The sequence below is a fragment of the Penicillium antarcticum genome (genome assembly GCF_028974205.1).
Source record: "Penicillium antarcticum strain IBT 31339 chromosome Unknown utg000009l_segment0_segment0, whole genome shotgun sequence".
In the NCBI taxonomy this organism is placed as follows: Eukaryota; Fungi; Ascomycota; class Eurotiomycetes; order Eurotiales; family Aspergillaceae; genus Penicillium; species Penicillium antarcticum.
In genome coordinates this window covers 1,432,057-1,454,044 of record NW_026695307.1, presented here as the reverse complement: position 1 = coordinate 1,454,044, position 21,988 = coordinate 1,432,057, and the positions used below count along the sequence as shown (strand labels likewise).

Below are 21,988 nucleotides of genomic sequence, written 5' to 3'. Positions count from 1 at the left end.
GCTCAGTGCAGAACATGGAATGCGCGCTTGCGAAATTTGAGAGCAGATTGACAAGAGCCAGGTGAAATAGTAGGTCGCAGATGAAAGGATATCTGGTTCTGAGACCAATGGTGCCTCTAGGAGGGTCCAGTAATGGCCTGCGATCTGCTCTAATCAAATCGATTTCGGCCTCGACGCGTTCGCGTAGCGCGTTGAAGGGATTAGTCAGCCTTCCGGAATAACTATCCAAATTGGACATTGGCGGATCATTTGATCATCCGATATTGATGATCTTCTTTTGGCCGCAAGTGGGAGATTCAAAGGCAATTCACCCTACAGCTATGGCAGACGACTCACGAGACACCAGCCCTCTCCAGGAGGCTACTGATATCCCCCGCTCCTTCAACGCAAACCCGGGTGCGAAGAAAACGAAACACGAGACCTCGTCGTCACAAACCGGCAAGCTATGGGATGCTTTTGGGAATCCTGAAGAACCCGCAAACGCCCTCGCAAAAGCAACATATAAGCCTCCAGGCAAGAACCCTCAAGATGCATCATACTCTGAGATTATCGGCTCAGTATCTCTATCCGAACTGTCTACCATTCACAAGAGGCCGTGTGCCCGTGAATCTTTAATGACCGGAATTGGCGTTGGATTCGGGGTTGGTGGTCTACGTGGTGTGCTGAAGGGTATAGTCTGATGTTCTGTGATGTTAACAAGGCCATGGAGCTAATATGTGCATGTAGGACGCTACTATTTGTGGTCTGCGGGCAATTGGGCTGTCGGCATGTTCGCAATCAGCTCGTTGGCAGCATATGAGTTTTGCCGTTACCGACGAATCCAAGAATTAAGCGGCATGGCGGAAGCACTCGATCTCATGAACCAATTGAAGGCCAAGAAACAAGGCGAGAAAGATCGCGCGGAGGAAGAGGCAGCATTGCGTGCGCGCCTTGCTGAGGAGGAAAGGAAGAAGAAGAGCTGGACCAACCCTTCCAACTACAAATTTTGGTAGTGTCGCTTGTTAATTAGAAGGTGTCATGGAGTTTGTGAGATATCCAAAACTGTATAGTCCGATCAACTGATCAGGTGGGTGGTTGGCATCATATCATGTCATAAAGTCATGTCCGTGTATCATAGCTGTCTGCAAAGTCCATATAACCCACCTAGTCATCGCATTCACGCTAATTGTCCAATATAAAAGAAGGAACCGCCGTATGCTTGCCCCAGAGAAAAGAACGCCGAAGAAAAGGAAGGTATCTAGATACTGAGTGATGCAAACTGCCTAGTGCTATCCTAGACGTCGAACTTGACTCGTTTATGGATTGCGCCGTCATGTATGCTGTGTATTTTGTCGAGCTCGATGCCATCTCTCCTCCTCTCGCGCCGTCTCTCACGAGCCTCCCGGGCTTCACGGTTCTTCCATTCGGTAACTTGCTTCTGTCGTTTCTGTGACCTAGCCCATGCAATCGATGCAGTGGGTTTGAAGCCTATCCCGTTGATACCATAGCCATCGTCACTTGGGTCGGACGGGTTGTGGCCTGTTATCTCGGAATCATGCCATACTAGCGGGTCTTCGGAAGAGGTGGCTGTAAGAGGGGGAGACACTCGTGGCTTGCGTTTGGAGGGCGAGGAATTGATATGCTTCTGAGAGAATGAAGTTGTCTTCTTTGTAGGAGAAGTGGGTGAGGAAGTGGGTTGATATTGAGTCGCGGGCGCTTCAGGTAACGTCGCTTGGCGTTCACTAGACTCGCTATTTGCCGGTAAGGCTTCGGGCATGTTCTGCGGCACGGTGCAGTCAAATGCGCATAGTTGGGAGGAAGTAAGCGATTGCTGAGAGTCGGTGAAAGCTGCCGTGTCCGACTGGAGCTCGCTACGGATGGCCAACTCTCCAAAACGTCCAGCTACCGCGGCTTGCGGACTATGTCTCCCTAGCTCGTCTTCTAGGAAACGAGGATCTTGAAAACTGTCGGTCGAAATTGTGGATGTCGGAGAAGCTGAGGGACTATAGCAGTCTGATTCTGAAGGTTCTCGTTTGCGCTTGGGAGAAAAAGATAGGGTGGGCGTCATACTGGAAACGGAAGTAGTGGGGGCGTCTCCCGATCTCATTTGTGAATATGTGCTTATCCACCAGAGAATGGAATGAAGATTCAAATACTTGCCAAGGGCGGATATCAGGGCTGAAGAGGGGTTTGGTCATTGGACATTCTTGAATCGGACTGTGGGGTACAATGATCGTCGTATACAATGGCTTTGACCTCGTATGAGGAAGCAGAAAAGTAAAGAATAACAACTTGAAACTTAAATTGGAAAATATCAGAGCAGCGATAGTCAGAGCTGCTGAGGCGAAAGGCCTGGTAATAATTTACAAATACCTGCAAGCCGTACCCATCGAGTTCATGAAGACAAAAGCAAACCAAACGCCGTGACGAAGACTCCCTTCAAAAAGAATAGCGCATTTAGGCCTTTTGCTTCTTCTTGGAGGGCTCAGCGTCCGTGTCGTGCTTGCGCTTCTTCTTCTTGTCGGACTCGCCCTCACCACCCTCGGACTTTCTCTTCTTCTTCTTGTCGGCCTTCTCGCTCTTGTCCTTCTTTTCCTTCTTCTCCTTCTTTTCCTTCTTGGCCTCGGCAACCTCGGCGTCCTCCATCTCCTCGTCGCTCTTGTCGCCATCAACGTCGTCAAGTTCGGCCAGAACGGCATCCATGGCGGATTTCTATCAATTGTTAGCATTGATCCACAAGACAGGAAAATCAAGTTTGAACATACCATGGCAACCTCGTTCTTGGTGGGGGCAGCGCCAGAGGCGTAGAACTCCAGGCGCTCCTCGACCTGACCCTTGAGGGCCTCACCAAACTTGGTGGTAGGGGCATCAGAGAAGTTATCGATACGGGAAGCGATGGAACACTTGTTGGCAAGGAAACGCGAGATTCTTCCCTTGTTCTTGGGGCCAGCACGGCCGATGAAGGAAGAGTGGTACAGCAGACCGTACTTGGGGGTGTTACCCTTGGTCTTCAAGGCACGGAACAGAGCCTTCTCGGCACCGAGAATCTGAACAGTGGAGGCGGGGTACTTGGAAAGGTTGGTCAAGCTACCGGCGTGGGAGATCAGACGAGCTCCGACAACCTCACCGATCAGGGCAGCAAGGTTAGGAGCAACGACACTCATCTTGGCGACGAGGTAAGAGTAGAGCGACTTGCGGTAGTTGGCGAGCTTGTTGACACGCTCAGCGAAGGAGATGACGTTCTCCATGTCGGCCTCAGAAATCTCTTGGCCCATGCTGTGCTTGGCGGCATCAATGACACTCTGGGCAATACCCTCATCATCCTCAACGAGGGCAGCGAGGTCGTGCAGGCTCTCGTCAGTAAGATTCTTCTTGTCCTTGACAAAGAGAGCGACCTGGGCGTAGCGCTGGTTGTCGGAGACAATCTTGATGAGCTCGGGGAAGTGCCACGAGTACCATTCGCGGACTCTCATGGAGAAAGTGTTGATAGCCTTGTCGAGCTGGTCCAGGATGGCGATGGCCTGGATAATGTGGTTGTCGTCACGCTGGACGGAGAACTTCACCTTGGCACGGGAGTAGGCGTGACCAAGACCGAGCTGGGCAGTGTCCATATCACCGTCACGCAGCTGCTTCAGCAGCTTGCCAGCGTGGAGACGAATACCACGGAGAAGATCCTGAACGATCTCGCTGGTGTCACCGGTCTCACAGTCGACGTGGGAGAAAGCGGACTTGATGCTTCCTGCCAGACCCTTATCGGCAAGACCCAGAACCACCTTCTTCTTCTTGTTCGCCTTAGGGAGGTTCAAGTCAAGGAAAGAGATCAAAGTCTCGGATGCGACACCTTCGGAGATGTCATTGATTTCGCCAAGGGCCTGCTTGTTGTTCCTGCAACATTGTTAATGGACCATGAAAAAACATGAAAAAAACCTTTTCAAAGAGGAGCGTACTCAAAAGGAAGGAAACTTGAAAGCTCGACCATCTTTCCGAACTTAGCAAGGTCATTGACACCATCCTGAACTTCCTTCAAGGCATTGCCAACAGTATCGCCCTTGTGGACGGTCTTGAAAAGCGAGTAGCCCATAGGGCCCTCGAAGAGGAGGAAGTCGGCCATCGTTATAAACCCAAGACCAGATAAAACACGTTCAAAGGGGGCCGAAGGTATGCAACACCGGCAGAAAACACTCTGAGGTGCAATTCGATGGGTTGCTGGTGCGAGTGTTGGCGACGGGCTGGAAATGGGCAAAGTCGAGAAATCGGCAGCTTTTTTTTTCGCCGCTAGTGCGAATCCGTGAATGTGGGCTTTTTGCCAAAAACTGCCTTCACCGCATTCGCCGGACCTAACGCGGGCCTCACCCTCATCCGACAAGCTCCCTGACCATCCATTAATTTATAAATTTCTGGTCTTTGGACGTGTTTCCCTGTCATTCATTTTCTGGGAGATGTCTGCAACTCAGCTACTTAACCCCAAGGCGGAGTCGAGGGTATGGAAAAATATCTCCCAGATGGCCCCTCAATGTGCCCGCACACTAACATTTCATGCAGCGGAGAGGAGAGGCCTTGAAAGTGAACATCGCCGCTGGTGAAGGTCTTCAAGATGTGTTGAAGTCTAACCTGGGCCCCTCTGGGACTCTCAAGATGTGAGTATTCGACAAATGCACCCCACATACAAAGGCAATGAAGCTAATAAAACCTAGGCTGGTTGATGGTGCAGGCGCAGTACGCACTCCCCTTTCCCTTCTCGAACGATACCAACAATATTCTGATACGGCTACGATAGATTAAACTGACTAAGGATGGAAATGTTTTGTTGCGGGAGATGGTTCGTCCTGTCCTGAGAATCCTTGTACTTGGAGCTTTTGAGCTAACATTTGGCAGCAAATCCAAAACCCCACAGCCGTAAGACAAAATTGCCTCAAAGACCTCCTTGTTGATACTAACGAAATGAAAAGGTCATGATTGCCCGCGCTGCAACGGCACAAGACGATATTACCGGTGATGGAACAACATCGGTTGTGATGCTAGTGGGAGAGCTCCTGAAGCAAGCGGACCGACACATTGGTGAGGGTCTGCACCCCCGTGTTATCACCGATGGATATGAAATTGCAAAGACCGAGGCACTGAAGGTATGTGGTTCACGAATCATGGTCCGGGGGCCGGATCTAACGCATGACATATAGTTCCTCGACAAGTTCAAGCTCGAGCGTGCCATTGACCGCGAGCTGTTGCTTTCTGTCGCCCGTACCTCCCTCTCCACAAAGCTGAGCGGTGCTCTCGCCGAGAAGCTCACCCCCGACATCGTCGATGCCGTCCTTGCCATCCACAGAGCCCCTGAGAAGCCCGATTTGCACATGGTTGAGATTATGACAATGCAACATCGCTCCTCTTCCGATACCCAGCTTATCCGCGGTCTTGCCCTGGATCACGGTGCCAGACACCCCGACATGCCTAAGCGGGTGGAGAACGCTTTCATTTTGACATTGAACGTCAGCTTGGAATACGAGAAGTCCGAGATCAACTCTGGATTCTACTACTCCAACGCCGAGCAAAGAGATAAGCTTGTTGAGAGCGAGCGCAAGTTCGTCGACGCCAAGTTGCAAAAGATTGTGGAGCTTAAGAAGGAGGTTTGTGGAAACGATCCCAAGAAGGGATTCGTTATCATCAACCAGAAGGGTATTGATCCTTTGAGCCTGGATGTCCTCGTCAAGAACGGCATCTTCGCTCTTCGGAGAGCCAAACGCAGAAACATGGAGCGTCTGCAGCTGATTTGCGGTGGAACTGCCCAGAACAGTGTCGAGGATCTTAGCCCCGATGTTCTTGGCTGGGCCGGTCTCGTCTACGAGCACCAGCTTGGCGAGGAGAAGTTCACTTTCGTGGAAGAGGTCAAGGACCCCAAGTCTGTGACTATCCTCATCAAGGGCCCTAACAGCCACACTATCACCCAGGTCAAGGATGCCGTTCGTGACGGTCTCCGCTCTGTCTACAACACGATTGTCGATGGCTGCGTCATTCCTGGAGCCGGATCATTCCAAGTTGCATGTGCTCAGCACCTGAAGTCAGCAGAGTTCAACAAGTCTGTGAAGGGCAAGGCTAAGTGGGGTGTCGGTGCCTTCGCTGATGCTCTTCTGATCATCCCCAAGACCCTGGCTGCCAACTCAGGCCATGACATCCAAGATTCCCTTGCTTCTCTCTGGGACGAGGCCACTGATGGCAACGTCGCCGGTCTGGACCTGGTCACTGGTGAGCCCATGGACCCTGTCCAGGAGGGTGTCTTCGACTCTTTCCGTGTTCTTCGCAACTGTATCGCTTCCAGCACGGGCATTGCATCCAACCTTCTCCTTTGTGACGAGCTCCTCAAGGCTCGGCAAATGAGTAAACAGGGTGGCCCCGGTGGTATGGAGGAGTAATGCACACTCTCGATGACGAAGGCAGGCGGTTCATGTAAAGAATAACAAGGTTATAGACTCGATTCTCTCATAGTTGGGAGGAAGAGCTAATCCACTCAAAAATGCACATCTTCCATGTTGCTTCTCATTATCATCATTAAGAATTCAGTAAACACTATCGTACATTCGCGACCGAATTGTTTTCGCTGAATTAATTTTCCTCCGATAGAACACTGTCGTCGCTCTCTGCAGAAACGATCACGATAGGCCATAGTCCCTCGAAGCCTTTTTCGCTAACAGGGTCCTCCAGAGAGAGTTGGTGCGATTGCGCCCATTCCCACACATCAGATTTAGATATGGTCACCGTCTGACCCGGTGGGGGTTCCTCTTCCGTGGCAGTACGGTTGCTCTTACGCTTTTTCGGAGTTGCCTGGGGTTCGAACAGCCCCATGCTTTTGAGGGCAGTGATCACATCTTCAGTGAGCATACCAGTAGCCAGACCAAGCTCCTCGACTGTCATAGTCTCGCGGACAGGCCTCTTGCGGGACCCCTTTGGGGTAGAATTGGGTTTCTGTTGATTGGATTCTCGGGGATTGTCGCCGGGCTTGCCGCGGAGCAAATATCTGGCAATCCGTTCAGCCCAGAAGCGGGAATAACTCTTGTGGCCCAGCTCGCTCAATGGCTTTTCCGGCCCACCGATACATCCACCGGTCGAATCCCAACCGCTGAGCTTATAGCTAACCCCCATCAACAGCTTTCCAAGTTGTCTATGTTGATACGGTGGGAAAATCAAGATGCAAGCAAGATTGTTCGCATCCCAAGACAGCTTCTCCTTCGAAAAGAAGCCCAGCACATAGTAGCTGCCGGGCTCATTGGGGTCGGTGTATGTGAGGATATAGTAAAGGAAAGTTGAAACATCAAAGAAAACAGTCTTGTGATCGAGAAACAGTTTGGCGAACAGTGAAAGGTTTTGTCCGAAAAGTTTATGGTGTTCTCCATCAACTTCCCAGACTGCGTACCCGCCGTAGTCGTAGACTTTTGTGCCCGGGGGCGTTGTGCGATGCTCACAGGCGCGTTTGTGGTCGGTGAAAATATCCTCTTCACATGAGTATCGGAAGCACCAGCGGCAGACATAGAGTCGATCTGTATCTTTGGCGACAAGGTCTTCGGGGTAGATTGATTGATTCCAAGGCTTGAACAGGAGGTCTCCCAGCACGACGTTGCTGAGATTGCGATCTGCTGGGGTCTGCAATCGCGCAGACTTTGGTGTCGCCATTTATATCCTTGTTGTATTGGGTGGCACACGACACTGGAGTACAGTTGTCGAATTGTTATGTTTCGAGAGCTCTTATGCAGTGTACCGTCTCCAATGGTCCGGCCATTGGTGTTATCGCGGGAAATGAGAGTTTTCAACCGGTCGGGGGCTTGGAAAGAGAGAGGAAGGTCAGTCGCGCAGACATCTGGACCATATATACGAGATGAATGGCATTAATCCATTGTCGTTGCCTCGACGGGAATCGCGCGAATGGAGGCCTCAAATTCCAGGCGAACGCGAAAACCCAAGGTGGTCATGTGATGCGAGCGGGGAGAGCTTCATGTGGCGCTTATCCTGTTGCCTGAGACCACTTCACTTGTCTTGATTTCTCCCCTTTGCGCAGGGGATCTTCCAGGATATTTGGAAAATGATCACTTTTGCCACAGGCAGCAACATACCAGTCTGAATCTTTTCTTTTTGATAACCCATAACCCACGTTTCCCAAATAGCCCTGGAGGCATCATAATTCCATATCTTTTATCATCTCCACTAATTTTTATTCCCTTGATCCGTAACATCTCTCCACCAGACCCTGATATCCAGGGTTCACGCCCGCCATGTTGAAGCCTTTCCAGATCAGAAACCTCAGGGTGTCTAAGCGGGAGCTTGCAGACTCTTGTCCTTCTTCTGGGGTCGTCCAGATCTCATCTACCGATTATGATGATTTGGCGACTACTCACCCACGCGCCAGGTTGACCTACACCGATGAGGATGAAGATGAAGATGATGAAACTATTACAGTAAGTCTACGACGCGTATCCTGCTATGGGGTGACATCAAACCTAATCATTTGCTCTAGGTCGGGTCTGGTCTTGAGCTCTCTCAGCGCCTTGAAGAGCCTCCAGAGATCGGCACGCGGCTCGAATCCATCCAATTATCCCATGACGCCACTCCGATGCACATATTTGACATTCGTCGTTCGAACTCTGTTTCAGAGCTCTGGAAGCGATACGAGTGCGAGAAAAAAGAACAATGCTCTTCTGAGGATGTGAAAAGCGATGCGCCAGTTGCACCCCAGGCTGTTATTCATGAAAACGAAGTCCCTGCCGCTACTGGTCCAACCTCGCCACCGACATCCCAAGGAGAATCCCGGTCTTTGATGGAAGCCTTCGAGGTAGAGCTAGCAGGCATTCTCAACGCTGCTGAGCTCTCAGGTGCCAGAGAATCTCAACCAGAACCACAGCCTGCCGAACCATCAGCCAGTACATCATCGGAACGGCCCACTCATCCCGTTGAGGTCCTGGCAGCCCAGGTGCTCGACCAGCTGATCAATGGAGCCACCATGGTTCAGTCTGAATGGAGGGCACGACTGCCAGAATTGCAGCGTCAGCTACATAATGCACAAAGACAATTTGAAACTGCACAGAGATCCCTCCCTGCAAATGTCGAAGCATCATTGCGCACACTACTCAACACCCTTGAGGCTCAACTGAGAGCTGCTTTTAATAATATACCTGATGGTGGGAGACAATTCGCAGAAGATGCGTTCCAGAGGGGAAGACCTGTTGCGGAGAATGCCGCTGACGGGCTGCGCATGATGGCCTCAGAACTGAACGAGGTCGGAAGAACACTGTTCGCCGCGTTTGAAAACGAGTTCGGGCGCGCTGGCCCCGCTCCCCCTTCCACATCTGGAGCACCAAGCTCTGGTGTACCTGGGACATCTGATATCAATGCTAATGCTGCAGAAAATAGGCCTGCTTCGTCAGGGCCTATCTATCCCCAGGTTCCAGAAGTGCAGCAGCCCTCGCCAATGAACGAGGAACCACCGGTTTCAGGTTCGGGTCATTGGAGCTCTTCGGATATCAACGGGAGTCACCAACTTCCTCCATCGAATCCCCCGGCCTCTTCTCAAGGCTCATGTGGACCTCCGCCATCTGCTCACTACCAATCTATTGGGAGCACATACACTGCCATGCAACCTAGTCTATATCATCAGTATCTTCATCAAAACCCTCCTCCTCCATATTATCTTCCACCTTCACCGGACCTGTCTCGTCGTCCCTATTATCAGGTACCACTGGGACAGCCCCCTAGTTTCCCTTCCTGGCCGCAATGGCCACCTGCGTTCCCACCGTCCAGATCCAACGGGCCGCCTATTTCAGGACAAGCTCCAGCCAACCTTGTAAACTCAGAAGGGTTGGAAACTAAGTCATTGTTTATTGGAAACGTCGGATTCAAGGTCACTCAAAAGATGATTCAGGACGTGTTTGCTTCCAAGGGTTTTATCGTCGAGGTTGACCTTCCGATGGATAGTGCATCGGGACAACACGCAGGATTTGGCTATGTCCATTTCCCTGGGTCTCACTCAGCATTCGCTGCAATGGAAGCATTGCAAGGTGCTCTTATCGACGGTCACGCTATCAACCTAGAAGGCATGCACCACCCAAACACCGAAAAGGTGCGTGCAGTCCAGAATGGATCCTGCGGCGGATCGAGTGTACGCGCCTCTCGGCCAAGGCATGAGAACAGGGCAAACCGTCGAAGAAAGTCCGTCAGCTTTTTGCAAAACCCGGCTGATGTTGGCACTGTTTCTGGTCGGCCTCACTCTTCCGGGAAGGACGCCTCCGGGTTGCTTGACTCTCCAAGCGATGACCCTGGGTTCAGCGCACGGTTTCCCTCGCTCCAACCAGTGAAGAATGAACAGGCTTACGCCCTCTCGAATGCCGAAGGAATATCTGTGAACCCGGAGAAGGAAATGGAAATACCGCGGTTCCCACCGGTGTCTCAAATGGACGCTCTTCTTCTTACGGGTCAGCAAGAGTCCCCAAAAGTACCATCCACCGCTGGCCGGTCAAATGGATCCGAAGATCCTACTCGGGAGACTCGATCTGCCAGCAACAAGGATGCAGCTGGCAACATTTTGCAAGTGATCGATACTGGACGACCTTTGGGCCACAACAGCTCAAATGGCAACTCCAACACCATGGTCGTCATGCGCCCAGCAGCAGATAGCAATGAACCCTCAGACTCCTCACTGAAGCGTCGGGGAACTGAACGCCAGGAACGCCGGCCAAGTGCTCGTTCCGTGGAGAGAGATACATGGGCGCGGCTTTCTAGAAGAGAACGAACAAGATCTTTCTCTCGTCAACAGGTCCCTGGTGGATTCCCGGTCGAGGAAACGGCGCTGCCTACAGCTGACTTGAGTGACGAGCAGTCTTCAGAGGCAGTTGAACAGTGTGTATCCGCTCTCATCGATATGGGTTTCGGAACTGAGCAGGAAGGTGGACGATCCAGGATGGCCGTATATGCGGCTGCGGCCAACGGTAGCCTCCTGGATGCGATCGATATGATTGAGGAAGAAAGAAGTGCTTATGAACGACGCTCTTCACATTGATCCATGGGTTTCCAGTTACTTAATGTTTCGGATTGAAAATGTACCAGACACTCTTTTATTTTGTGCTTGGCGTTACTGGAACCTTGAAATTTAATATGAATACTCAGTTTGTGACCACTATAGCGTGGGGAATTCAACTCTTGCTCTCTAATTGCGATACAATATCTTGAACATAGATATTAAGAAATAGGACAAGTATAAGGATTTGTAGCAACTAGCGCGGAATGCTAATCGGACGATAAGTTTTCCCTTGCCCGCAATCTCCGAACATCCAACCTCAACTGCTCCAGCAATGCAGATATGGCGACGGTCCTTCGTTACTTCTGTTGCTAGACTTAGCAACAGCTCAAAGACTCGTCCTTCTGTTTCGAGATGCGCCCAGATCCTGCAATCTAGCAAAGGCGGGACCTGCAGCTTCGAAGACCAAGAAGTCAAAGTGAACGGCTTCATCCGCAGCGTGCGGAAACAGAAGCGCTTTGCCTTCGCGGAGATTTCTGATGGCTCGACTGTGGAGCCAATGCAGGCAATCCTAAAACCTGCGCAAGCAGCGGAGTATGTTTGACTCCGTGCGAGAGCTGCGATCCCTTTCATCAAACAAAGCTAACTCGGACACCTTTTTAGTTTATCAACCGGAACAGCTGTCGAAATCTCAGGATTATGGAAGGCCTGTCCACCAGGGAAGGAGCAGACTCATGAGCTTCAAACAACCGAGGTGAAGGTTGTCGGCGCATCAGACCCAGAGGTGAGTCAATCTTCAACCATTCCAAACTCTAGAGATCAACTGACCATGTTATCTCTGATCGCAGACGTTCCCAATCCAAAAGAAATACCACAGCCCCGATTTTCTGCGCCAGATCCCCCATCTTCGCATCCGAACACCCTTCAATTCCCTCCTCGCACGCTTCCGGTCCGAGTGCATGTTCCAGCTTGGCAATGTCTTCCACTCCCACCCAAACGGCGGCTTTACCCAGGTTCAACCTCCAATCATCACATCCTCGGACTGTGAAGGTGCAGGTGAGACCTTCACGTTAGCACCGCGCGGTGCAGCTGCTACGCCCAGCCCCGAGAATGAGCATTTCTTCCGAGCACCTAAATACCTCACTGTGTCGTCGCAATTGCACTTGGAAGCCTATGCGGCAGATTTAGGTAATGTCTGGACATTGACACCAGTATTCCGGGCCGAGAAAAGTGACACACCGCGCCATCTCAGCGAGTTCTACATGCTCGAAGCCGAAGTCAACTTCATGTCCGATCTCGAGTCACTTACCGGTTTGGTGGAACACATGCTACGCGATTTGACGCGCCGTCTATATAATACTACAGTGGGCCAGGAGATCCTGTCGGCTAAGCGGTCTGGCGAGCCAGGACAAGAAACCAACGTTGAAGGGACTGACGCTTTGCGTAAACGATGGACTGACTTGATGGATGGCCCGAAATGGGACCGCATCACATACACCCAAGCCGTGCAAATGTTGCAGCGTGCTATTACTGAGAAGGGGGCATCGTTCGAACATCCCCCAACGTGGGATGGAGGCCTTCAGCTCGAGCACGAAAAGTACATCGTTGAGGAGCTCCACCAGGGCCGTCCGGTCTTCGTTACAGACTACCCGAAATCCGTCAAACCGTTCTACATGGCGCCTTCGCAGATCGCTGAAGGATCCAACACTCAGGGTGAGACGGTGGCATGTTTCGATCTCCTTCTCCCTGAGGTCAGTGAGGTTGCCGGGGGTTCCCTGCGTGAACACCGTTTGCCCGAACTTATCCAGAACATGCGTGAACACGGTTTGATTAAAGCTCGAGAGGCTCTCGAGGGGAATGAAGCCTCGCTTGAGTCGCTGTACCCTCATCTTTCTCCTACCGAGGATCTGAGTCACCTTCAATGGTATGCTGACCTCCGACGCTGGGGCTCTGCTCCTCACGGAGGGTATGGACTTGGCTTTGATCGGTTCTTGGGATACTTGAGTGGCGTTTCTAGTGTCCGGGATATTGTTTCTTTCCCAAGATACTATGGTCGCGCGGATTGCTGATGTGCATAGATTAACTTGTATGATAGATTTGTAATATAGTATGCATCAAAACCGGGAGTACGGAGATTGATAGGAGAACAAGTAAACCCGACAGAAGCGAGGTATTGGTTGGTTCTATGATTTAGTGCACGACACTCGCATCATAAGGCCACTTGTAGTATAGCTGATTTGACCTAAATTCCATCCCGAATACTGTGCTCTATACAACCTTGGATCTCCAGTTGAATATAACCAGTCATTCGACAATGTTCATAAACAAGTTTAGCCAGCCTGCACAAACGCCACAAAATTATCAGTAGCTCAATCATAGAGAAGAGAAGAGGCCAGCTTGCACCGGAACGCCCGGCACAGGCCCGTTCGTAACCACCGTTTAAATTGAATTAAATTGTTATCAGAGCCAAAATTGTCTGAAATAGCGCCGATACGAAAACAAGAAAGTATAGACGTATATGACACGAACTGATGTATCTATATACATTGCATCGGACGCCTCAGAAGCTCAAGCTCAGATAAAGCTCACCCGGGTGCATTTACCCATTTAGCAAAGCCCAACCCCAAACGCGAATCACAAAGCAGAAAAAGCAAGTATCGAAGTCACGCAATCTAGTCAGCGGATAAATGAAGCAAGACAAAACCCACAAAAACACCCTAGAAACAAAGCCATAGAGCAACCCAAGCCCAAAGTAGAACCATATATGGAGTCAAATCCGCCACCAGAGCCTTCCAGAGCCTCCACCGCGCCATATGCCCACTTTGCGACTAGCCAGAAATACAAGTCTCATACTGTGAATGCATACACATATTGTGTACAGACACTAAAACAGAGCTTGCATATGCTCACCGGGAGCGCCCGGCCCCCCGGCCTTGATTTACACATACAGGGACTCCGAGATGTTTACCCGGCCCCAATGTCCATCCCACTCTAGTGACCGTCCTAGGCCCCCAAAGGCAAAAGGCCCAAGGGTGATGACACTAGCACTAAGGAGTACGCAATACGCAGAAGGATTAATATTAATCTTGACAGGGGTTGGATTTCTCGTTCTCGTTTAAGCTATTTTACTTTTACGTACTAGACACGGAGAGTCGGCGGTTCTATCCCGAGGCAAATATATAGTTAATATTAAACTGCGACGTTACATGGGTTCAGAGTTAAGTTAAGGCTGACGGGTTGGGCATTTGTATAGTATATCTTTAATTCTGGATTTTTATTTATATGTCTGCGGCATATGGTCGCAAGGCTGAGTACTGTATGGTACTGGGATGATCAGGCGTATACGAAACTGCTGCACAGCACGGACGGAAGGAATGAAGGAGGGGCGAAAACAATCATGGCAATAGGCATAGGCTTGGCGAAACTGGATTTCAGAAGGATTGTCTGCTACATTAGTGTCGAGATACAGGGACGATCGTTTCACGATGTAGCAGTAGCTCTAATCCAGACCGGTGGACTTGGACTACATGCAAGTGCATACAGTATGTGCGTATGGCTCAGGTAGGGTATCGCACAGCATGTAAGTGTAGATACTCCATACAGTAAAACCGGAAAGCAGATCCTATCAGCGAAATAAACTGAAATATGCGCCGGACCTCTCGGGCCCCAAGCAAAGCCAAGCACTGTAGTCTGGAACGAGGCGTCCATAGAATGAATGTAAAAAACTGGGGCGGGGCCACTAGGGCACTTTGATGATGCAAATTAGTGGGCACTCGGAGGCCCAAAAAAAAACAGATAAGAGGGATATTGTAATATCGACGGTAATATAGAGTCGGATTTAACGAGATTCGGCGTACTCCGTTAGAAAACGTGGGCTCCAAGTGGGTTTGGACTCGGTTTTGGCTTTTCGGGTGTCACTTATTGAGCCGAGGTTTCATCTATACAGTCTATGTCTATGTCTACAGTCTGTATGCGAGAATACATTGTAGTAATTATCCTGTATGCTGACGGAATACAGCGTGAAGCACAGCCCTCATCTACTGCACAGTAATAGACTCAGCTAATCTTACCAATAAGGAGGTCAGGATCAGCAGGCCAAGGGGCCCCAACCTTACCAGGGTTAAGCATAAGCAAAAGAAGTTCGGGCACTGTCCGCCTTGTACGAGTCATGCAGTACATCCCTAGCCTGACGTATCACATTGCGATGTGTACACAGGCAGAATGCCATAATGATTAACTAGAATCAGTGAATTTAAGTTAATACAAAAGTAAAGCAAGAACTCGTATTCGGCTTGGAAACTCTCCGAAAGTAAGACGAGAAATAAAGGTAAACGGTTAAAGAAAGCCAAGCCACCATGGTTCGTAAGGGGAAAACTGGATTTTAGACTTCGATGACAACCAGGACCAGCCATGGGTCAAGGGCGCCACCTAACATTGGCGCCATCTGGCTTGGCACCAAGTCCAGGCACCATTCACGGCCATTCATGGCAGTCGGAGACTCTTGGGGCCAAGAGTTGAGGGGATTAATGTTGTCATTCTGTAGGCACCAGCATTGTAGCTAAAATGAGACCCGGGAAGTTAATATGCAATAAAAACAAACATTCCCTACCTTACCTATGCTAGTGGAGATAAGCTCGTGTGACGTTTCACAAAAGTAGTTCTTGGCAACCTTTAATTATATTTAATTGCTGTAGGACTACGGATCGGAGATTATGTGTTAATTCCTGTGGAGTTCGGAGTTGAAATGAATAATAAAGAAAAGCACGAACCGGTAGGCAAAACCGTCGGCTTAGCCCGCAAGGGCTCGGGTGATATAGTTGCAGTAGTTGTGGAGCGAGATCCACCAGACAAAAAGGAGGGCTCGGATGATCGGATAGAGCCTACAATCGTATCGGGGCCAAGCTTCTGCTCTGACAGGTCAATTACTGTACAGAGGTCAGTACAGTAGGGATACATGATGTACGTAGCATTATAAGTTAGGTTCGGATGTCATTATGGAATACCGATATACAGTACTGTACCTAAATTTATTATCGGGGAAATGAAAGACACCGCACTATCCTATTCTAGTAAAACTTGCGGGATCCCGTTGAGTGGATTCAGACGATCTTCAGACATGTAAAAAATAAAAGAGGTCTGAGCTTCGGAAAAAAAGAGGTTCGCATCGGATGCATAACTTCGCGTAAGGGAGACATGTGGTGATTCGTGGTCCTGTTATGCTTATTTCGGATTGGGACAGCCAATGATCGTGTCCGCTAGGCGAGCTTGGAATGATCAGCTGAGATTGAAACTTGGACCCTTGGAGTTTATATTAAAGTAGTAAACCTGGAAGTCTTATCGTTATAAAACCATACTCGAGCTTGTTTCAACGGTACCACCTCACAGACTCCGTAGACCTGGTAGACGGAAGATCGGATCACGGCAATGTCAGGTCACACTGGAAGGCGCCATGTGAGACACTGCAGAGTCAAACACATGGACCCCCGGTCTCAAGCCAAGGAGAAATATCAGCTGCCAAGGTTAACCAGCCCCCGAACCCTATTAGAGTGGCACTTATGCAACGGGGCTTTGTTGGCGATACGCTCAGTCTGTGCGCCGAAAAGAGGATATGGTGTCCAAAAAAAGAGAGCCCACAAGGCTAGGGAAACATTTAACCTTATCGCTGAGTCAAGGTGTCAGCCACGACTCAGTCAAATCTTGGGTTGATCGTGGCTGCACAAGATAAATAAGTCATGCAAGCCTCATATTGTTTATTGGTATACGAGGGAGCCAATCATCGGAGAAAGCGAAGACTTTGGGGTGATTGTATTACGTGGCTTTTTACATTATTAATGTACGTCAACTACTAATACAGTCCTACACATTCCACTTAGACTAGTACCTCAAGCTTTGTGGTCGTTAGAATTCAAACAAACAATACGAGTACGAGTCACGAGGAAAAGGAATGGCCACTGTGGCTGAATTACAGTCTAGAACACTGTTTTAACATCGGATATAACTGTATCCAAGGGATAAAGTGCAAGGCGGACAGAACCGCATATTAATAATCAGAGTGGATTTCTCACGTTAATTACCGTTTTAGATTTTAATAGTAAATATTTATTTATGAAATAATAAATAATAATACCAAGAAGCCTAGACGCCAAGCGTGGAGGCCTCTGTAAGCGAGCATAAAGTTCAGCGCCGGCCTCCTCGTGTTGGATTAAGCTTAAGAGTTGCGCACTAACCTTCTTTTTGCGATCAGAGCGCCACTTTTCTGACACAGAACCTTTTCCTTATTATTCAGCTCACATTTTCTTTCTGCTGCCTTTTCTTTCTGATTTCTCTTTTCTGTATTTGTATTACCCTTGAGAATGAAGGGCATATAGCCAAGGTCGGTTCCAAGGTCTCTCTCCTTTATGGAATGCCTTGGCTTATACTGTATCTTGACTGTGCCACTCGCCACCCCCAGTCACCTATCCCAAGGTTCCCATGCATAAGTTAATTTCTCTAGCTCCACCGTATTACAAGGAAATCTCGGCGTTTAGCAAGTTCCGATCTTTTCGCTTGGATCGCTTGGCCTCTCCGCTTCTCTTATTTAACCTTCTTTTTTGTCTTTTTATAAAGTTCACCCTGAATAAAAGAGAGCCTCTCCTTCTTTGCTATCCTGTCTTTCCTGTCTTTCCCTCTAGTTTAAATCAGTGGAGTATTGTAAGGTCCCCTTCTCTTTGTATCCTTGGCTCTCCCTTGTCTTCCCACAGCACAATCTCTGCAGGCTTCCCCTTTCCATTTTGAGAAAAAAAGATTTTTTTTTAAAAAAAAATCTCCTAACCGGGTTGGGCTCGGATTTATCGGTCAACTCAGCCTACCCCATACAACTGGATTTCCTTTTATATCACCTGAACCCTATTTTCTTTCTCTCCACTTCCACCTCCTAACACTCATAGCTTCTTCACTTCCCCTCAAATCTGGCCATCAAAGCATACGGGTCGCTTGACTCGAGAGGTTGGATGGAGACGTATTACGGGCACGTCCGCACTCCTGCGGACGCTATTATTCTATTTGAGGCTTGTCGCATCGGCCTTTTACCACGAGTTCAAAGACGACTTTCAGAAAAAGAACGACAGTCGATCCGATCTGGCTCGGTTTTTGTCTGGGATGAGCGCGAAGCGGGCATGCGACGATGGACCGACGGAAAGTCATGGAGCGCCAGTCGTGTGTCGGGGAGCTTCTTGACTTATCGGGAAATGGAAGGCAAGCGTGGAGGTGGTGTCGCCCAGAGCTCTTTACAACGAGGGGGCAAGACACCCGAGAGCCGGGGCAGCGATGAAGACCGAGGCGACGGGACAGATGAGGGTCCAGATGGGTATCGATACAAGCCCGACGGCCTGATGAAGCAGTCTTTCAGTATCACGACTTCCAACGGCCAACACCTCCATTTGATCAGCTATTACTCGCGCTCTCACCCATCTGCCGCTAACCTACAACAACCAACTACCGATCCCGCACTGCGCCATGTTCGCCCGCAAAAGGGTCTCTACCCGGAATCCACTGTGAACGACCAACAAAATCTGCCAGTAGTCACTCGGGGACCCATGCAGGGTGCCTCTTACCCTATTACGCCTCATCCCATAGGCGCTTACCAGCGCGCCACCCATGCACCCCCATTCCCACAAGGCTATGCATGGCCCCCAACTCCCTTAGCCACGCCCCCTACTGTTTCAGTTCCCTATGGCGCCCAATATCTTCCCCCGATGGCAGCCGCTGGGCCACCCCCGTATGGCCCACAACACCACCAACCGCCGCCGCTGCCGCCCCATCAACACTCTAACCTCCCACCCCCTCCACACGGGATCCCCGGCCCATATGACCGGCCGCCTCATGTCGAGGCGCTACCAGGTGGTCCCCCTCCCTACGTAACTCGGTCGCCGCGCACAATGCAGGACCAGCATGAGCAAAGAAGTCCCCCGGTATACGGGCATGCGATGGTCGACCCGCGCGTCGCTTCATCACCGCGAGTACCAGTGCAGCCCTTAGTACAACCGAACGGGCACACACACAGCCCCCGCATACCGAAACAGGAGCACCCCGCCTTGCAGCCTCTCAACCCCATCGGCACACCACCAAAGCCCTTGGACCCGAGTACCGGCAACGCAGTCCCAGGTATCAGCTCGTTGATGAACGGCGCCGCCCTCGCTCCTCTCTCCGCATCGACCGCACCACCCCCTCCGGGTGCTGTGGCAAGCGCGAACGGAGCACCCGCCCAGGGAACATCAGGCGAGGGGCCGCGCGACATCCCGAACGAGAAAATCGGATTCGGAGGCGAGGATATGAGAGCCCTGCGCCAGCTAGACCGGGCTTTCATCGCATAAATGAACTGCCTTCCGGTCTATATATCACAAAATCACTAGAAGAGAATGGAATACCTCCGACTCATCCACCTGGTTGATCCAGTCATCCACCGAGTCAGGTCTTACTGCTGTTGCTGTTGCTGTTGCTGTTGCTATTACTCTGCTCGTCTTTCGCTCAGGAGAAGCCTTCCTTCGAATTGCTGTTTCCAGTGATATCCATATTTTTCCTGTCTATTATTTCTACTCCATTTGCTTTTCTTTGTCATTATTAGCATTTTGCATGGACCGGGGCACTTTGCATGTTTTCTTCTTCCTCTTTCTCCTTTTTTTTCCTCGTGTGATCGGGTCATGGTCATGGCTTATGGGTATGGGTCCTGCTTTCATACATTATGCATTGGGATCGGTATTATATGGTCGGGTAACGGCTGTGGGTTACTTGTATTTTGTCAAATTTGACTTGCTTTGTCTCTCATTCTTCTCTTTGTAGAATATAGTAGACTGGAGATTCTTGTTGTGTATCTTGGTTTGGGGGCAATGATCGTGCTGGAATTTCTATCCTTGCTGTATGGGGAGAGTTGCAGAGTGATTTCATCCTCTAAATTTGACTTGTCATGCTTGTACAAGGCGCGCTTGTGAAGAACACACGTCGGTTTCTCAAAGTGATGTTGGAAGTCACGCTTCCAACATCTACAATTTCCCAGGCTCTTTCTCGCACCTCTCCTGATCCTTCCCAATATCTTGCTCTTCCGCTTTGTATTTCTCACCACGTCCTTGTCTTCTTTTCTCTCTTGTTCTAAAAAGTCACTACTAAGTCTTTCCTCGCGAGAATACAGGCTTGTAAACCATTGAAGAGTGCCTCCCCACATTCCGAGCACCTTCTACATATCCTGTTCTCTCCTCTCCACGCTCATTCCCGCGAAGGCTTTGGCGTTGCAACTGCTCCCCGTCGGCAAAACGTAGAGCAAACTAAACGACGTACCGAGGCGTTGGAAACAGCACTACGCAGAGATCAGGATCAGGTTCTAAAAAAGATATAACTATACATCACTGGTAGATATGAGGTTGAGCGAAATTCTCTAATTAAGGCTAGCTGTCTTTGGTTCTTCAATGTTGAGAATGGCACCCTTGTTCTCATATCACATCATATCTTCATGGATTAGTTTATGACTCTTCGGGGTTGCCTTTCGTGGTCTCGGTGGTATCCCTGCGCAACCCAGCCATTGCCTCCTTCTCAACGAAGCTGGCATGATTGAACCAGGCGATGCATGACGTTGGACAGAATATTTACGTCCAGCAGACAAAGAAGTGGCGAGAAAGAAGAGCTTTTTACCAGCTTGTGCGCAAGGGGGAAGAGAACCCACGCCCATGAACAACCGAAGAGGTGCTGGACGATTTGCTTGTCAGGTAGGAGTTCATAGAGGCGATCGTCGACCTGGTCCTGGCTTCCCAGAAATCATCGCTGACCCCGCCTACATTATCAAGTGCTTGGTCGTGGGCAGCGACGGAGACTGGATTTGAGTACATACACCGACTGAAGAAGGACTTCCAGGGTGATTTGTAAATCCTCTTTTAATTCCGATGGCGTATTCGCAATTTTTGGCGGGCCCAACGTTGCCGGCCAGATTGAAGTCATAAGGCCATGCAGCTCCGCGAGCACGGGCAGCAATGATACGCTTTCCGAGGATGTACACTTAGAAATCACTGGGGCGCACCATGGCAGGTTGGAAATTGATGTGACAACTGCCGGTGTCAAGCTTCGTATCAGGTATCAGGACATCCAGGCAGAGGCAGATGCAAGTAAAAGTGCCGAGGAGCCGGCTCGGAACCGATGGTATCTCCCATAATCTCAGGAGAGACTTGGTTAGAAACGTTCGTACGGCGATTTGCGATGCTGCGGCCAACGGTATCTAGCATGTCCTTGCTCGCGGCGCAAACATCCTGAGCGGGCTTCATGTCGTTGATGATGATTTCCTCTTGGAAATCACATTAACACTCGGGGGTACCTCTGAAAATGAGCTACTGGACTAGCAAGGCCTCTTGGGCTATTGGAATTGCGTTTATGTAGCATTTTGGTAACCTGTTTTATGAATACTACCGGGATAAAAGGATCTTATCCTGTGTTAGCCTACTCCATGCCGCCGTTATATTAATACTCATTATAGTGAGAGTAGAAGTCAGAATCAAGGTGAGAGTGAAATTGAGAGTACAGTCAAGTTATATCGATAAACTAGCAAGAGGCATAGCATTCATCACTTCCTTTCAGTAGCACAGAAATAGTGTTTGTTGGCTGAATGGGTTTGGTCTGATGGCAGTAGTAAGCTCCCTAGAACCTTCATAGTAACTAGTCGACCAAATTTTTTTCTCGTGGCCCTCACAGACTCTACCATAGACACCTTTACCTATCAATTCTTCAAGCCCCAAGGCAGCCGCGCGACATTTATTGCATTGAATCTGGCGCAGAAGTAGCCACGGTGATTCCTATATCCAGGTCAGCTACATCTCTTCATCATAAGCTGCAAGCCTACCAGGCACCAAGCCAGTCTCACAGAGCTACAACGGGAACAACTTCCAGAGCCGCAGCATAGCCGTGGACTTCGAGTCCTCTGCCGACCTCTGCAGGAGATGGACTAAGTTGTCTGGGCGCACAGGAACAAGAATATAGCTTCGATCAACTACTGTGGCATTAAAA

General features: G+C 50.0%; 9 protein-coding genes across 9 annotated transcripts; 5 read left to right on the top strand and 4 right to left on the bottom strand.

Moving 5' to 3' along the window:
- Positions 1 to 320: 320 nt before the first annotated feature.
- Positions 321 to 992, top strand: N7508_008908 (uncharacterized protein; the record flags this gene model as incomplete). Its single annotated transcript, XM_058466971.1, has 2 exons — positions 321 to 669; positions 727 to 992. The coding sequence occupies 2 exons, from the start codon at positions 321 to 323 to the stop codon at positions 990 to 992; spliced, it is 615 nt and encodes a 204-aa protein (XP_058314817.1).
- A 281-nt stretch (positions 993 to 1,273) lies between these two features.
- On the bottom strand, positions 1,274 to 2,086 carry N7508_008907 (uncharacterized protein; the record flags this gene model as incomplete). Its single annotated transcript, XM_058466970.1, has 1 exon — positions 1,274 to 2,086. One exon carries the CDS (start codon positions 2,084 to 2,086, stop codon positions 1,274 to 1,276), a length of 813 nt encoding a protein of 270 aa, XP_058314816.1.
- Positions 2,087 to 2,436: 350 nt separating this feature from the next.
- Positions 2,437 to 4,090, bottom strand: sik1 (snoRNP complex protein NOP56; the record flags this gene model as incomplete). The annotated part of the gene is made up of 3 exons (XM_058466969.1): positions 2,437 to 2,691; positions 2,745 to 3,864; positions 3,927 to 4,090. 3 exons carry the CDS (start codon positions 4,088 to 4,090, stop codon positions 2,437 to 2,439), a joined length of 1,539 nt encoding a protein of 512 aa, XP_058314815.1.
- A 328-nt stretch (positions 4,091 to 4,418) lies between these two features.
- N7508_008905 (chaperonin-containing T-complex subunit CCT6) lies at positions 4,419 to 6,383 on the top strand (the record flags this gene model as incomplete). Its single annotated transcript, XM_058466968.1, has 7 exons — positions 4,419 to 4,460; positions 4,522 to 4,616; positions 4,674 to 4,695; positions 4,757 to 4,798; positions 4,855 to 4,875; positions 4,929 to 5,102; positions 5,157 to 6,383. The coding sequence occupies 7 exons, from the start codon at positions 4,419 to 4,421 to the stop codon at positions 6,381 to 6,383; spliced, it is 1,623 nt and encodes a 540-aa protein (XP_058314814.1).
- A 190-nt stretch (positions 6,384 to 6,573) lies between these two features.
- Positions 6,574 to 7,638, bottom strand: N7508_008904 (putative histone acetyltransferase (MysT1); the record flags this gene model as incomplete). The annotated part of the gene is made up of 1 exon (XM_058466967.1): positions 6,574 to 7,638. One exon carries the CDS (start codon positions 7,636 to 7,638, stop codon positions 6,574 to 6,576), a length of 1,065 nt encoding a protein of 354 aa, XP_058314813.1.
- A 596-nt stretch (positions 7,639 to 8,234) lies between these two features.
- Positions 8,235 to 11,011, top strand: N7508_008903 (uncharacterized protein; the record flags this gene model as incomplete). Its single annotated transcript, XM_058466966.1, has 2 exons — positions 8,235 to 8,417; positions 8,477 to 11,011. 2 exons carry the CDS (start codon positions 8,235 to 8,237, stop codon positions 11,009 to 11,011), a joined length of 2,718 nt encoding a protein of 905 aa, XP_058314812.1.
- A 292-nt stretch (positions 11,012 to 11,303) lies between these two features.
- N7508_008902 (asparagine--tRNA ligase SLM5) lies at positions 11,304 to 13,038 on the top strand (the record flags this gene model as incomplete). Its single annotated transcript, XM_058466965.1, has 3 exons — positions 11,304 to 11,563; positions 11,633 to 11,753; positions 11,818 to 13,038. 3 exons carry the CDS (start codon positions 11,304 to 11,306, stop codon positions 13,036 to 13,038), a joined length of 1,602 nt encoding a protein of 533 aa, XP_058314811.1.
- A 4,920-nt stretch (positions 13,039 to 17,958) lies between these two features.
- Positions 17,959 to 19,320, top strand: N7508_008901 (camp independent regulatory protein; the record flags this gene model as incomplete). The annotated part of the gene is made up of 1 exon (XM_058466964.1): positions 17,959 to 19,320. The coding sequence occupies one exon, from the start codon at positions 17,959 to 17,961 to the stop codon at positions 19,318 to 19,320; it is 1,362 nt and encodes a 453-aa protein (XP_058314810.1).
- Positions 19,321 to 21,060: 1,740 nt separating this feature from the next.
- Positions 21,061 to 21,252, bottom strand: N7508_008900 (uncharacterized protein; the record flags this gene model as incomplete). The annotated part of the gene is made up of 1 exon (XM_058466963.1): positions 21,061 to 21,252. The coding sequence occupies one exon, from the start codon at positions 21,250 to 21,252 to the stop codon at positions 21,061 to 21,063; it is 192 nt and encodes a 63-aa protein (XP_058314809.1).
- Between the last annotated feature and the right edge of the window lie 736 nt (positions 21,253 to 21,988).